The 15,600-nt window shown below is 42.8% G+C and overlaps 2 protein-coding genes across 3 annotated transcripts in view; both read right to left on the bottom strand.

Moving 5' to 3' along the window:
- DYRK4 (dual specificity tyrosine phosphorylation regulated kinase 4) overlaps window positions 1-3,916 on the bottom strand; it is a 38,750-nt gene extending 34,834 nt beyond the window's left edge. Inside the window, exon 1 of the mRNA XM_035138492.1 lies at window positions 3,618-3,916. Within this exon, the coding sequence (XP_034994383.1) occupies window positions 3,618-3,916 (299 nt within the window). The remainder of the gene's footprint in view (window positions 1-3,617) is intronic.
- An 838-nt stretch (window positions 3,917-4,754) lies between these two features.
- On the bottom strand, window positions 4,755-15,585 carry RAD51AP1 (RAD51 associated protein 1). Of its 2 annotated transcripts, none has more exons than XM_060275136.1 (7): window positions 15,496-15,585; window positions 13,510-13,565; window positions 11,708-11,843; window positions 11,252-11,361; window positions 9,966-10,115; window positions 9,121-9,231; window positions 4,755-5,758 (listed from the first exon to the last, which is right to left on the bottom strand). In XM_060275136.1, the coding sequence occupies exons 1-7, from the start codon at window positions 15,513-15,515 to the stop codon at window positions 5,631-5,633; spliced, it is 711 nt and encodes a 236-aa protein (XP_060131119.1). In that variant the 5' UTR covers window positions 15,516-15,585; the 3' UTR covers window positions 4,755-5,630. The 2 variants fall into 2 exon arrangements, with proteins under 2 accessions (XP_060131119.1, XP_034993823.1); XM_035137932.2 differs by having other exon boundaries at window positions 4,758-5,758; window positions 9,121-9,243.
- Window positions 15,586-15,600: the final 15 nt, after the last annotated feature.

Genomic DNA, 15,600 nt, shown 5'->3' with positions numbered 1-15,600 from the left:
GCGACTGGAGCACCTTCACCGACCTTCCGATCACAGGAACATAGACACAGCATTCCCGGAAAACAGGTCCTGGTGCAATGGACTCACACCTGCTCATTGTGAGCACCTCAGACTCAGCAGAGTAAAAACAGAAGCATAGCTGTGGAGGTTTTGAAGCATACCCTAATTTGTTTCTGACAGTCACTACAAAACACTACGGACATACATGAGAAGAGCAGTGTGGTGATTAGCCCAGAGCCAGGCCCGAACAAGTAAGGGTTAAAATTTTGTGCCAGTTAGAACCCAGAGGGGCGGGCTCAGCCAGGGTATAAAAAGCCCTCCCTGGAGAGAGAGGGGAGAGTTGGTGAGAGGAGAGGAGAGTGAGAGCTAAGAGTCCGACGTGAGAGCTGGATCTGGGAGTGATAGGTGATTGGTGGTAGTTAACAGGCAGGATAACCAGTTATTGTGAAACTTGTTGTGTTTATTAATTAGCTGTTTTTAGCGGTAATAGGCCGGTATAGGTCATCTATTATAGGTTTATTGAACACTGTTTATTATCCAGCAACCACAAGCCTTTGTACATGTCAGGGGTTCTTGCGACTACTCTAGAGTAACGACGCTCCGCATGCTTGTCTTTGAACAGTTTTTATTAGTGCAGTCTATTTACAGTGAGACAGGTGTGTAAAACATGTCTGCTCATTCCGATGCAGAATCTGGCACTGCCCCCCCCCCACGTGATCTTCTCCAACATAGGAGTCTTGGGACAGTGAATCTCCTCCCTTTCTTTCTCCTGCGTAATTCCCGAACCGGAGGAAAGGGTCTACGCTCCATGCTTTCCTTTTCTCCCTTCTCCCCCTCTCTTGCCTCCCTCCTGTGTAGCCGGGGCTCTCCCATGCTGCTGGAGCCCTGGCCCTCTCTCTCCACTTCCTGACTAGCCTCCTCAGAGCCCTCGCTTCCATCACTGCTTGGGGAGGAGCTACTTCTGATGCAAGGGGGAGGTTCTCTGTACTTTCTCCCCCTTACAGTACACAATAAAGCAACTTGTTTATTCACATCCTCCTCGTCTGTGGTAAATAAAACGAGCAGGTACCAATTAGCAGTCTGGTGAGCTGCAGCTGAGGTACCATTGGTCATTGGTGTAGTACTCATAGACCGTGAAACGTCCGGGGGTGCTGCACAGGTCTGCAGGGACCGTGACAAGCAGTTCCCATGCAGCCATCTATCTTATCTCTACATAGATAAGATCGAAAACATTTTAGTACCAGAGACGGAAGAACCAAAGAGCAGCTTCCGCCCCCTCCTTTCTCATAACATGGAAGCAAAATAAAAAAGATCAGGCGATTCTTGCAATGGGAGGGGTGAAATGCTTTGGGCACCAAGGGGGGATTAATGCTATTGTCGAGGCATCGGTGGGCCTTTCCTTTCATCCTAAGCGTTCATTCTTGGGAATGCAGGCCTTACCTTTCCATAGGAAGCAGGAATAAGAAGTCAGCAGAAGTCAAGAGGAGGTTAGGAGCAAGTGAGTTTCAAAACCTCCAGCATGATGCATAAACATGTAACAAGTAAAAACATAAACAACTTTGCCAGTTCATGTACAGTACTAGCTGACTGGGGGTGGTACAATGCTTTTGGGGTCAACAATCCAACCCTCTGCTTGCTGCCAATGTGCAAAGCAGTAGGGTGAGGGGATTTGCAAGGGCAAAATGGTGGCTTTCAACATTCCTCCATCTGCTGCTCATCTTCTGCAGTCACTCAAAGGGCTGCAAGGGAAAAGGAGCAGAAATAGGATTTATAATCAACCCACCGTCATTTCTCCGCAACAGAACTCACAGACTCCCTGCACTTCCATGCCACATTTGCGCATTGGCCACAAACGTGCCAGCAACCTGAGAACCCCTTATTTGGCACCAAGCATGGAGTTCTGCACTCAGTGGCTGATCTTAGTTTCCCTTGCATGATGTGCGAAGCAGGCCTCAGTGCAACTCTGTAAGTGTAGGTTAGGGGTACTGTTCGTAACAACTGGCTGTAGTGCGCATTTAGCGGGTCTTGTGGAGAATGCACACATAATCTATCCACAAAGAAGGGATTGTGCATATCCCTAGCCAATACAGGCCTTGGAGAATGGACATTTTGTACGTTCTCCAAGAAATAATGCGATTCCGCCACCTCTATCTCTACTTCAGAATTTTGCAATCTGCAACCCATGGATTGCTTCTGGCCCACTGCTTAATCTTACATGGCACAAGAGAGGAAAGAGGGAGTGGGGTCCAAGGAAAAGGATTCATTCTGACCCCCCCCCCCCGCGGGTCCAGTTTCCTTTTGAGCTGTTCCCCAGTCAGCTGAGCAGCACAAGGGACATCAAAGGAAGCGGAAAGCTATATACCTTCCTTCTCATAAGTCTTTTTTTAAGATTAAAAATAACTTTATTTTCATATTAAAATTACAAAATAATATAACATTACAAAATAATATAACGTGGAACATAACATAATTAAACATAAGCAAAACATAATCCTCAATCAATACATAAAAAAAGAGAGAAAAGGAAATGAGAAGAAAAAGAAGAAGAGAAAAAGAAGAAAAAAGAAGAGAGAGAGAAAAGGATCTAGAAGGAATCTGGAAGAAGCACCACAGGTAAGAAAACGGGGGAGGGGGGAAAGGGAAAAGGGGGAGAGAAAAAAGAAAGAAGAAAGAAGAAGAAAAATATGAAAAATATGAAAAAAGAATAAAAATATCAACTTCCAAACATTTAAGATCGGTTCCCTCTCTTAAATAATTTCTACTAGACTTTCCCTTATCATTAGAAATCTAAACCATATCCTGATTTCTTTATAATTTCCACTTATTTTACCAGCTTGTGCATTTCATTCTAAACATATCACCAATTTCGAATGTATACCTTGTTTATAAAAATAATCATCTACATATTTCCACTCTTCCTTTATTTTTTGTTTGGGGATCCTCCTAATTATCGCAGTTAATTTTGCTAAGGTCATATATTCAGCCAATTTCACATGCCAATCCTGTATACCTTCTCATAAGTCTTATGGGAATTGCCACCCATGCTGCTCTTAAGCATGGCGCCAATTGTCACAGGAATCACTTGGGAGGAGAGAGTTAAACTGCTGATGAAAGGTAACTCAGCAGGGAAAAGACGACTGTGAATGTGAAGGACTTCTGGTCTTGGCCGCTACCAATCTGGGAAGTCCTCCTAGCCTCTGGAGTGATTTTCATGCCTCTCTGCCTCACCCTGGCCAGTATGAAATATTCTCAGTTCTACTAACATGTTGAGGGGAGTCTATTACTGTGTCTGTGTTACCCAGGCATCCCCAAACTTCGGCCCTCCAGATGTTTTGGACTACAATTCCCATCTTCCCCGACCACTGGTCCTGTTAGCTAGGGATCATGGGAGTTGTAGGCCAAAACATCTGGAGGGCCGCAGTTTGGGGGTGCTTGGTGTTACCATTGTTCATAACAGGATGTTAATGAATGAATCTGTAGAGTTTTGCCCGTTTAAGAATTCCTGTTCTGGAATGAAAGTTTGTGAAAGTTGTACAAAATGGTTGGTGTAGGAGAAAGTATGCCATCGTTTCCCTGCCCCAGCCAGTAACCTATAAGTAATGATTCAATTTTCCTACCTCGTCAGAACTGGCTGAGATGTTATGAGCTGAGGAACTAAGGCATTCATCTTGTTTTCCGAACATTCCTCCATTGACCTTAACACAGAGAGAAAAGTCTTCCATGAGATTTCCAACGAATCACCAGTTTCCACACTGGGAGCCCCAGAGAGACTCAGGTTGCATGGAGTAGGGCAAGCAACAGCTCTTGGGGCACCAGAACACCCAGTTCTGTCTTGATAGTCGCCTGTCTCCAACTTGTACTCAGCAGCCCTTTGCTTGTTTTGCTCAATGAGTGATAGCTTCTTTTTCTGTGGCATTCCCACTACACTCAAGAGCTCATCCCAGGAATGGCAAACGTCAACGAGGCACCAGAATGCTAGCTATCAATTGAACTCAGCACATACACAAATCAAAGTAGCGGCATTCTAATGTAACCTTTCAGTTTTGCCAATTTTTCTTTCCCCCACCCCCCCAGTATTTATAGCATCCAGAGAGAACAGTGGGATATAGAGGGTACATGACAGACTAGTAGAATTTTAGTGTCTGTGATGTAACAGTGTCACACATGTAAGGCTGGAATTCCTGAGGATACGGTGATCGAGCATCACGAAACTGCCCAGGTGTTATCAACATTAGACATACGGCAGGGCAGTGGGCAGGAAGAGGGCCTTTTCAGTAGTAGCACACCTGAGCAGCCTTGCCGGGGCTCCTTGCCTGGCATCATCTTGGTGTTCTCTGGGTGCCAAGTGAAGATCAACTTAGGTCACCTAATGTTCCGTTTCAAATTTTTTATGGCTCCCCAGCTCCTTAATGGTTTTGTGTTTTACTCTGTGTTTAAATTGTTTTGTTTTTACTTTTTTGATTGCATGCCAGAGAACTTTATGTTATAACAGACAGGCTGTTTCATCCAAGCTGCACTCACACTTCCTTTACAGGCCAAAGCAGGGCTTGGCAACACTTATGGGGTGGCATACAAATGTGGGAACGAAGAAGACCCAGCACACATGGCAACTGTGATCAAATATCAGTGAGAGCCAGTGTGGTGTAGTGGTTAAGAGCGGTAGCCTCGTAATTTGGGGAACCGGGTTCGCGTCTCCGCTCCTCCACATGCAGCTGCTGGGTGACCTTGGGCTAGTCACACTTCTTTGAAGTCTCTCAGCCCCACCCACCTCACAGAGTGTTTGTTGTGGGGGAGGAAGGGAAAGGAGAATGTTAGCCACTTTGAGACTCCTTCGGGTAGTGATAAAGCGGGGTATCAAATCCAAACTCTTCTTCTTCTTCAGCTGGAAGAAGCTGGGAGAAATGGCTTCAGTTAAGTGCTTGATGTTGTGATTCTTAGCCATTAGAACTTTTCTTCAGCTCAAACTGAAACTGAACCAGTTTCGTGTATTTTGCTCAAGGTGTCAATGAGGAATACTTAAAGTGGCTGACACAAACAGCTTTTTTCTCTTTATACAGATATTTTATTTCACTGAAAAGGGACAGAGATACATAATATACATTTACCAATAAAATCCACACATGAATGCAAACATCAGAATAAATGTATAAATTTCTGAAAATATGTTTCCTATCGAAAGGATGAAGCTATCAAGGTGAAACTTCAAGATTGCTTTTAGCAAAATATCCAAGTTACAAGTCTTGCTTTTAGCAAGATATCCAAGTTACAAGTCTTCATAATGGTCTTCATAATGATTCAAAATGCAGCATCTAAAAATTGGAAGCTAGCCTAGATCACAATTGACTTCCATGGGGCCATATCTATGAAGTATTAAGCCAGCCAATGATCTGAACATTTCAGTGTGTGAGTGTGTGGGTGTGTCACAACAACACTGGAGTTTAAGTGCTGTCAATACCTCACACCTTACACTTTTTGAGAATGAAATCTTTTAAAAAATGCATCAACTTTTTCTCATTCAGAATGATAAATATATATGGGCTGAAACAAAACCCACAATTTTAAAAAAAATTCTACACCACACCCAAAGTATTTAATGTCAATCTGCGACCCTCTGAAGCCATCGCAGGTACTTAGTTATTGGCAAAACTCGGGTGCAGTGATTTCACTCTTGCCAACCTAGAGAGGCCAAGCCTGAGACCTTGTGTGGGCGATTTCACGTGGGTTCTTCCCAGCTGTGTGGCACTGCTTCCAGATGTAGCTGAAAAGATTGTTGGAGAGGTACATTAAGAAAAAAAAGTAGACTAGAATATTGTATTCATGCTTCACTGCCTGCATAGCAGTGAACTCTGAGTGCTGTACATGCAATTTTGTGTAAGACACAAGCTCATCTCTGGCACATACTCTTCTTCAAGCTCATTTCATCTCTTTAGAGGCTTCAGAACAAAAATTTACAAAGGAATTCAACAGCATGTTTTGCAAATTGTTAGGTCAGTCCGAGCTTTTCAGCTTGCCCAACCAAACCATTTCCCCTCTCCTCCCTGAGTACTGTTTGGGGGGGCTCTCCAGACCCCATCAGAGCCAATTTTGGGGGTGAAGGAAGAGATGGAGGAATTGTTGACCTAGCTCCTACTAGTGCATCTTCTTCACTGAATCCAGCCCTTAACTATACAGTGGAACCTCGGTTTATGAACACCTCGGTTTATGAATTTTTGGTTTATGAACGCCGCGGACCCATCTGGAACGGATTAATTCATTTTCCATTACTTTCAATGGGAAAGTTCGCTTCAGTTTATGAACGCTTCAGTTTATGAACAGACTTCCGGAACCAATTACACCCATGCTTCAGTTTATGAACATTTCAGTTTAAGTACTCCGCGGACCCGCCTGGAACGGATTAATCCACTTTCCATTACTTTCAATGGGAAAGTTCGCTTCAGTTTATGAACGCTTCAGTTTAAGTACTCCACGGACTGTCTGGAATGGATTAATCCACTTTCCATTACTTTCAATGGGAAAGTTCGCTTCAGTTTATGAACAGATTTCCGGAACCAATTGTGTTCATAAACCGAGGTACCACTGTACAAATGCATGGGGGCTGTAAACTTTAAAGGACTTTTTGCATGACGACATGTCCTCCTCAAATATATCCAGTCTCCTATTAAGAAGCAACCTCACTTAAAAAGTCTGAGTCTCAAAACAGTGGGAGACAGGGGAAAATATGTGGGGTTACCCATGGTTCAAGTAATCTACAAGATGCAAGAAACACCAGTGAAAGAAATAGTGGACGAACTAAACAAAGTAGCATTCAGTATTACATAATGCATAATTTCTAGTACACGGAGGGGTATTTCTGTTGTTGTCAGATCATCTCCAGTTTGTGCCAATGTTTCCATTTTGTCCCCGAGATTCCATCCCGTCTATTAGTAGCTGTCAATGTGAAATGGGGAGGGGGGAACCTCATGCATTCTGAGATATGGAATTCTTCAGCATCCTAAAGCCAACCTCCCCTCTGTCCCAAGGCAAGTCCCTGGCAATACAGTGGTACCTCTGGTTGCGGAAGGGATCCGTTCTGGAGCTCCGGTCAGATCCCGATGTTTCCACAACCGGAGGGACCGCTTCTGCGCATGTGCGTGGTGCGGTAGACTGCTTCTGCACATGTGCGCGCAGTGAAACCCGGAAAAATACCTCCGGGTTTGCCGCGTACGTATCCCAAAGGATATGTAACCGGAGGTGAACGTAAGTAGAGGTACCACTGTAATGAGTCCTGTGTTTTACAACCTTCCACTTTGCACTAAATACATCCATCTAGCATCTATCATGCCTCTTTTTGAAAAATAGCCTTGGCACCTGCCTTTTCATTTCCACATAAAACCTCTTTCAGCAGACACCCTGGCTTTTGCCTTCTAATACTATATAACTGTTTTCATCCTTGACTTAAGTGTGCTTTTTTGGAGAATGGTCATCCTGGAACCCACATTGTTCTCTCTTGAAGCTTCCAGAAGAATGCTTGTGCATTCTTCAACCTCAACCCCTGCAGTTCTGCTCAGTGAAACCTGGGAAGGCCTGATATTTTTTCTGGGTTGTTTTTTTGTTTTGTATGTTTTCCAAAAGCAGTCCAGAAGCCCCAGCCTGGTGCCCATTCTTGCATGGCTGCATCCCATGAGCCTGCCGAAATGAAAGCTGTAGCACGGGATGGGAAGGCAAATTCTCCCTGCCATTGGCATCTACTATCCAGCCACAAGAATCCATCTTCCCCTTCCTTCCTCCGTGTATCTCAGCAAACTCTAGAGCAAGCAAACTCTTGTTTTGACTTGCGCCTCCTGCCTGATCTTGCAGGTCACTTTCTTCCCTTCTTCTCTTCCTTGCTTTGGAGACAGCATGTGCCACAATGCAGCTGTGCAGCTCCAGCTCACTACTGCTCTTTCTCCCTCCCCTTGTGGGTAACTTGACTACGCTGTTTGTGTCTCTTAATGCCTTTTAATAAACCCGCTCTTCTGGGTCAATTACCCAAAGTCTCAGTTCCATTTTCCTTCCAAGAAACTTTAGGATGACAATTCAAAGCAAAGGCTCAATGTTTTTGAGGATGGGGGTGGGCAGGTGTGGAGGACCCCCTGGTCCTGAATGGGGTAACTGTGCCCCTGAAGGACCAGGTGCGTAGCCTGGGAGTCATTTTGGACGCACAGCTGTCCATGGAGGCGCAGGTCAATTCTGTGTCCAGGGCAGCTGTCTACCAGCTCCATCTGGTACACAGGCTGAGACCCTACCTGCCTGCGGACTGTCTCACCAGAGTGGTGCATGCTCTAGTTATCTCCCACTTGGACTACTGCAATGCGCTCTATGTGGGGCTACCTTTGAAGGTGACCCAGAGACTACAATTAATCCAGGATGCGGCAGCTAGACTGGTGACTGGGACTGGCCACCGAGACCATATAACAACCAGTCCTGAAAGACCTACATTGGCTCCCAGTACGTTTCTGAGCTCAATTCAAAGTGTTGGTGCTGAACTTTAAAGCCCTAAACAGCCTCGGCCCAGTGTACCTGAAGGAGCGTCTCCCGCTCCATTGTTCAGCCCAGACACTGAGGTCCAGCTCCAAGGGCCTTCTGGTGGTTCCCTCACTGCGAGAATTGAGGTTACAGGGAACCAGGCAGAGGGCCTTCTCGATAGTGGCGCCGGCCCTGTGGAACGCCACCAATCAGATGTCAAAGAAACAAGCAACTATCTGACTTTTAGAAGACATCTGAAGGCAACCCTGTTTAGGGAAGTTTTTAAAGTTTTGTGTTTTATTGTGTTTTTAATATTCTGTTGGGAGCCTCCCAGAGTGGCTGGGGAAACCCAGCCAGATGGGCGGGGTATAAATAATAAGTTGTTGTTGATGTTGTTGTTGTTCAGCAGCCTGTCTTCTGTCAAAAATAAGAGCCAGAGGCTACTGAGGAAAAAGGTTAACCTGAAAGACCAGATTAATATATTTTTCATTATCCATGGTTCCTGAGGGGCTTTACCTGAACATGGAAAATAGATGTAGTTAATGATTATATTGTTATCCTGGTTTTCAGACAATGATTTTGCATAGATATAGGAATCCTAAGCAACCATAGAAACAGTGTATGTATTTAATATACCTGGTGATGTGCAGTTAGGCTTCTTGGCCAAAGAAGGGCCAGATGTTTTCAAAGGCTGTCCAATCTGTTCTAGAGAACTTGACAAATTCTGTGAAGCTGGTTCAGATTTGCCTGGAAGTAGTCCTATGGTTAAAAAATAAGAAAGAATAACTTTGGAAAACCATTTTAATGGATGGATGATACAGAATAGAGGCTATATTTAAGAAATATGGAAGTCACTTTTAAAAGCAAATTAATTGGACAGCTACTGAAAAAAACAAGCACATTCCTCTGACATATACTTCAATTTTGGTTAACAAAAAGTTTATCGCAATAAGTTGCTAAAAAGGTAAAGGTAAAGGACCCCTGACAGTTAAGTCCAGTCACAGACCACTCTGGGGTTGCAGCGCTCATCTCGCTTTACAGGCCGAGGGAGCTGGCATTTGTCCGCAGACAGTTTTTCCGAGTCATGTGGCCAGCATGACTAAGCCGCTTCTGGCGAAACCAGAGCAGCACACGGAAACGCCATTTAACTTCCCGCCGGAGTGGTACCTATTTATCTACTTGCACTTTTTGGCGTGCTTTCGAACTGCTAGGTTGGCAGGAGCTGGGACGGAGCAACGGCAGTGCACTGAAAATAAGGTGTTTAAATTGTGCACTTGCACGCCTCTAACTTTCTCAGGATTGCACTTCAGTATGGAAACAACAGCATGGGAAGTTGATTTCATAAAACACTCGTGTGAAAAGGCCTGAAGCGCAAGTTTCACTTAACTTTAAATTAAGTGCTATTTTATGCATACCACACACACCTCTGAAAACCAGATGCCAGAAAGCTTGGCATCCAGGAAAGAATCAAATCTGCTTACCTACTGAATCCCTTTCTGATTTGGAATGCTTCTTTTCTTTCTTTCTGCTTTCAGCATTTAGCTGCCTTCCTTCTTTTCTGTTTCCTGTAGCTTTCTTCTTCACAACAAATTCAACATCATCTTCACTGACGCTGGAATAACCCTCAGATTCTTCAGTTGCAACCAGAAATGGGAAACAGTCAGGTACAAAGTAATGGCATAAAGTTTAGTAGTGATAGGCTAGGAAAATTAACTATCTTTCTACCACATTATTAAAAAAGAAGTCACACTGTGGGAACTTTACTACTGAGTAACGCAGGTGGCGCTGTGGTCCAAACCACTGAGCCTAGGGCGTGCCGATCGGAAGGTTGGCAATTCGAATCCCTGCGATGGGGTGAACTCCTGTTGTTTGGTCCCAGCTCCTGCCCACCTAGCAGTTCGAAAACATGTAAAAGTGCAAGTAGATAAATAGGTACCGCTCCGGCGGGAAGGTAAACGGCGTTTCCGTGCGCTGCTCTGATTTGCCAGAAGTGGCTTAGTCATGCTGGCCGCATGACCAGCAGACAAATGCCAGCTCCCTCGGCCTATAGAACAAGATGAGTGCGCAACCCCAGAGTCGCCCACGACTGGACCTAACAGTCAGGGGCACCTTATTTTACCTTAAGTGGACTGTGGCCATACAGTGCAATCCAATATATGTCTATGCAGAAATGAGCACTTCTGAACTTTCACCTTATTCCCAGACACAGTCTCTCCTTTTTAAAGTTATCAAAATAATTAACCGAACTTTGAAAATATTTCACTCTACCTATCATGGCCGAATTTCTACTTTTGCATTGAACCAACTGCATATTACTTACGTTGCATTTTGTGATTTTCATCAACATCAATATTTCTCAAATAGGTTATTGGTTAAAAGAGAATTATGAATGTCTCTTCCTTTACCAAAGGTGTCATGGGTTTTGAAGACACTCGAACTCAGGGCGCAGGGGAGAAACGTGCTAGGAGGAAGGCACCCTTGGCAAATCCACACCGTGATCAACTCCCACCTGGAAACCAATGTCCCCACTGTGGAAGGACGTGTGGATCCAGAACTGGCCTCCACAGTCACTTACGGACTCATTGTTAAAACCATGTTTATGGAAGACAATCTTACTCGGCTACGAGTGATCGCCAAAGAAGAAGAATGAATGTCTTTTATTTCTGGTCCTAAATACATATGGGACTGCAGCCCAAAATGTCAACACTACTTTAAGAGCAGCAAATGCACAGGAAAGAAATGTTTCTATTGAGTCTTCAAGAATCACCTTGTTTCTGCGAATTGTTTACTTTATGGTTCCTTCCTGGTGGTTCCTCCACTGATAACGCTAAGGCAACTTCCAAATCTCTCTGGTAAAGTCTGTGATCCAAGGCAAGTCTGAAGTAATTTGAAAAACAGTTATGGAAAACACATTATCAATATGTAAGTTTATTCAATATGTAAGTTTATTAACCTCAGTGCCAACACAAATAAAAAAAGAAACTATTTCAGGCTCTGAAACCAACTTTAAATCCTGGTTTTAGATTTTATAACCTCCATAATTGTTAAGATCAGTTCCAATAAACTGATCTTAGGTAGGCAAGGGGAATTCGCACCACTCCAAGGGAATGAGCTTATATCCCCAAAGCCCTGTTTCTTAACCACAGCTAGGAAAAAAACCAGTGTTGTATCACAAACACATAAGTAAATTTAAAATGAATGGATTTTTCTTGTTTTGTCTTACCTTTTGTTCGGTGAACTCTTTTGGAAGTGAATCTCCTGTTTGGGGGGCTTTTGCTCCATTTTCTTCTTTGTCAACTCAGAGCATGTCCTCTTTAATTTTTTGCTTGAAGGTGCAGTTATATTTGCAAAATCTTCATCTGTTTAGCAGAAGCACATTAGACGCACTGGAACAGTGCAAGTTCTTCCAGTTGTTTTTTTTTTTAAAAAAACCATTTTAACAATATGTACAATGCATTAATTGTAAGATATTCTAGCGCTTTAGATCTTCTGCAGTAATCCAGCATGACATAAAGCAAAATACAAGGAGATATTGGCACAGTCATAGCAGAGCAGGACAAGGGCAAGGAAATGGGGATTTCATCTCTCTGCTTAACATTGCCTCCTCCCGAGTGGCACCCACTGCAAGGTGTGAGTGAAGGACGCTGAAATGGAGGGTGTTTGCCTCCTTCCATTGCCACGGTCCCCATTTCTCCTTGCAACATGTCAACTGAGAATGAGGAGGTTTGCTGCATCCGGAGTTAAGAATGCTATTTTTCAACACCCCAAAGGCCAGGGAATAGGTTATGCTTATTTCATATGAAGCAGCCTTGCTGTGTCTGTTCAGAACTTTGTTAGGAAGGATTCTTTAATGAAAGCTGGAGGGTCTTAAAATCAGATTTACGGGGAAGAAGGAGACATCGACCAGCTTTGTCCTTTTTCCATTTATTTTTTGGTGATCTCTCTCATGTACCCAGCCAGTCTTTCAAGCCCGTCCAGCTTTCATTACCCAGGACATGGTATGTACAAAAATATCCTCTGTAACTAAAAACTGAAAACTATTATGTTGTAAACAAAAATGCAAACTAACTGTTGTGTGTGACACTGGGTAAGGATATCCAGACAGTAGAGCTGGGCAATATTTCGATACTTTGCCTGAAACAGGTATGAAGTCCAGATTGCAAAGACTGTTTCAGACCGGTTCAGTAACAGGAGGAACAACTGACCGGAAGGAAAGAAGCAGTCCACGTTACTTGCTAGGGCGAAGAGGCAAACACATAGACAGATAAGCAGGTGGAGCACCTTCAAGACTGGGCTGTGGGGGGAAAGGCCAGGAGCTCCTTCGCCCGAGCAAGCGGGCAGCCTTCTTCCCTTCCTCTTGGTCTTTCCTCCCTCCCTCCACAGCCCAGCTGCTTTTTCAGATGTTATTTCGGTCATTGTGATATATCACTATATTGTGATGGTTAGCTGGTGATATATTACGATGCTAAAAACCAGGTATCCCCCAGAATTTGAAGTGCAATGTCATCAATATACCAATGATATCAAACTCTTATTTCTCTTTTTATCCGATTCATGTGAAGCTTTCAGAAGTCCTAAACCGGAGTCCAAGATTATTAATGGGCTTGATGAAGGCTAATAAACTGAAACTCAATCCAAGTAAGAGACAGGTAGTGCTGGTGAGTGGTTCATGCAAATTTGAATATTGTATGGCACTGTACATGGGCTACCCTTGAAAACCGTTCAGAAGACTGTTTGGAAGTACAAAATACTGCAGCTATGATATTAATTGGGAGCAGATGTACAGAGTGTACCTTGCCAGACTTAAAACAATAGCACTGGCTTGTAGTATGTGCTCATATTTAAATGTACAACAGGTTTGGGGGAAAGCTGCTATAAACCTTTGTAGAACCAGTGCAAGCAAAGCTTAAACCCAATGAACTTTTCTTCTAGTTGCACTCATATAAAACAGCTTCAGCAAGCTTCCATGTTACTTTCCCACTGAATCTGTCCCCCTTTGGCATGAAAGAATCACGAATGACTTACCATCATCATCTTCATCCACACTGCCAAACTGAGAATAATCAACTGCTTTCTTATTCCTAGAATAATAAAACATGCAAATGGATAAGAGGGGTCATTTTTTGTCTAACCCATGGAACCATTATGCATATGTAAGCAGTTGTTGTATTTGAATCAAAATATTCATATTTAATTGCTACTGCTTTATGCAATGATGATTCTGGGAAACATGTAAAAGTAAAATTAATTTAGAAACCGTACACCTGACTTTTCTTAAGATACTGTAGCAGCCGCACAATGCCCAATTATATATACATTACACACACATGTATACGTATATGAAACAATTATTCACTTTATTTTTTTACTAATTATTTTGCTGTAGTAGCTTCTTTATAGCTGGCTGCCTCTGAATTTTTCTCACTCATATTTCAACAAGAGCATTAGAATTAGTCTTACTGAAATAAATTCCGGGGGAGCCAGCTATACAGTAAAGAGCAATCTATGCATAAAAATGTAAATTAAACTAATCCATTTTAGCTTGGTATTACTGTAATAGATTTATGATGCTGTAGTTTCTGTCTCTGAATCCTAGACTGCTAAAAGAAAAATATGGATAAAAATGCATGTTTCCATATCTTCAGGCACCAGGCAAAAGTGTTCAATCAGTCCATGGCCTGGCTGTAAAAAAACAACCAACAGCTTTTTAAGTGTGTCTGTGGGAGGGAGGATATAGGCTTTTTGTTTCTTTGTTATGCATTTTGCGTTCTCACTTGGTTTTTTTTTTCTGTGATCTTCAGAGGAAGGGCAGTATACAAATTCAAGAAACAAACAACATTCCCAGGTGTCAAAAAAGACTATTTATGTATGCCACTACTGTGTGTTTTGTTAGCCCAAAAATGGAAAAAGAGCAAGGTCCCAACCAAGGAAGAGTGGCAACAAAGTTGATAGAATATATGCAGTTTGCAGACTTAACATATAGAATAAGAAAACAAGAAGAAGATACGTTTAGAGAAGACTGGAAAACGTTTGTTGAATACATGGGGAATAACTGTGTGCACTGAAAACACTGGCAACATTGAGATAAATTCAACAGTGTAAATAAGTTGTGATGGATGTAATAATGGAATACTGAATGGTATAGTTCCTGTAAAATATGCAGGGGTTTGTGATATGTAAAATGAAGCATGGAAAGAGAGGAAGGGAAGTCACTGATATCTTAAAGATGTAAAAATGAGTACTTTAAATTGTAAAACAGAAAATTTAATAATTTAATAAAAAATTATACACAAACAAATAAACAAACAACAAAATGTTGGAAGGAAGAAGATATCCCATCTAAGTCAGACTGGCAAAATAAAATAAGAGTGCGCTGAACTGGCGAGATTATTAGCAAGGCTAAGAGACGTTACAGAAGAAAAAATATTCCAAGTGCTATATATAGAGAGTCTATGTAAAAGAACATTGTCAAAAAATCAATCCGTTGGCAGGTTTTGATTGCGCTTCAGTGTGTAAATAGGATAATTGTATAAAATAAAATTTATAGTAAGTCAAATAAAACAGAGAAAGTAAAGTTTAAGTGCGTATTTAAGGAATTTAATTCGGGCATTAAAGAGGAAGATCGGAGGACTTCACAAATTTAATCACAAATGGATGTACAAAGCAAGAATGAGTTAAAGGATGAACAACCGTTTATTTTTTTTATTTTTCATTTTGCCTATAAATATCTATTGCACCCTTCCCTTATAAAGTTTTCAACCAATAAAGCACTCAAAAGCAAAAGAAAGAGATAAATTCAACAGCGTAAATAAGTTATGATGAATGTAATAATGGAATACTGAATGGTATAGTAGGGAAGTCACTGATATCTTAAGGATGTAAAAATGAGTACTTTAAATTAAACTGAAAAATTAATTTAAAAAATTACGTATGCACAAACAAACAGCAGCAGCCCAAGGGCCTCCGCCCGCCCCCTCCTCTCCTGCCCCGGCGCGAGGGGACCCGGCTCACCTCCGCGACGGGCGCGCCATCCCGGGGCTCCGCTTCGGCCCTCGGCCGGCCGCCAGTTCAGAATTCCGCGCGCGGAGAAGAGGCCGGAAGTGACGGTCACAGGAG

Source organism: Zootoca vivipara, chromosome 5, assembly GCF_963506605.1.
Source record: "Zootoca vivipara chromosome 5, rZooViv1.1, whole genome shotgun sequence".
Classification (NCBI taxonomy): domain Eukaryota; kingdom Metazoa; phylum Chordata; class Lepidosauria; order Squamata; family Lacertidae; genus Zootoca; species Zootoca vivipara.
This window is presented reverse-complemented; position numbering and strand designations above follow the sequence as displayed.

Excerpts from the sequence above, each read along its gene's own strand:
- RAD51AP1 (XM_035137932.2), bottom strand. The coding sequence starts at position 15,515 with ATGGCGCGCCCGTCGCGGAG. Across the intron at positions 11,844-13,509 it reads TGTGGATGAAGATGATGATG|ATGAAGATTTTGCAAATATA; the intron begins GTAAGTCATTCG and ends TCTGCTAAACAG. Across the intron at positions 10,116-11,251 it reads AAACAATTCGCAGAAACAAG|AATCTGAGGGTTATTCCAGC; the intron begins GTGATTCTTGAA and ends TTGCAACTGAAG.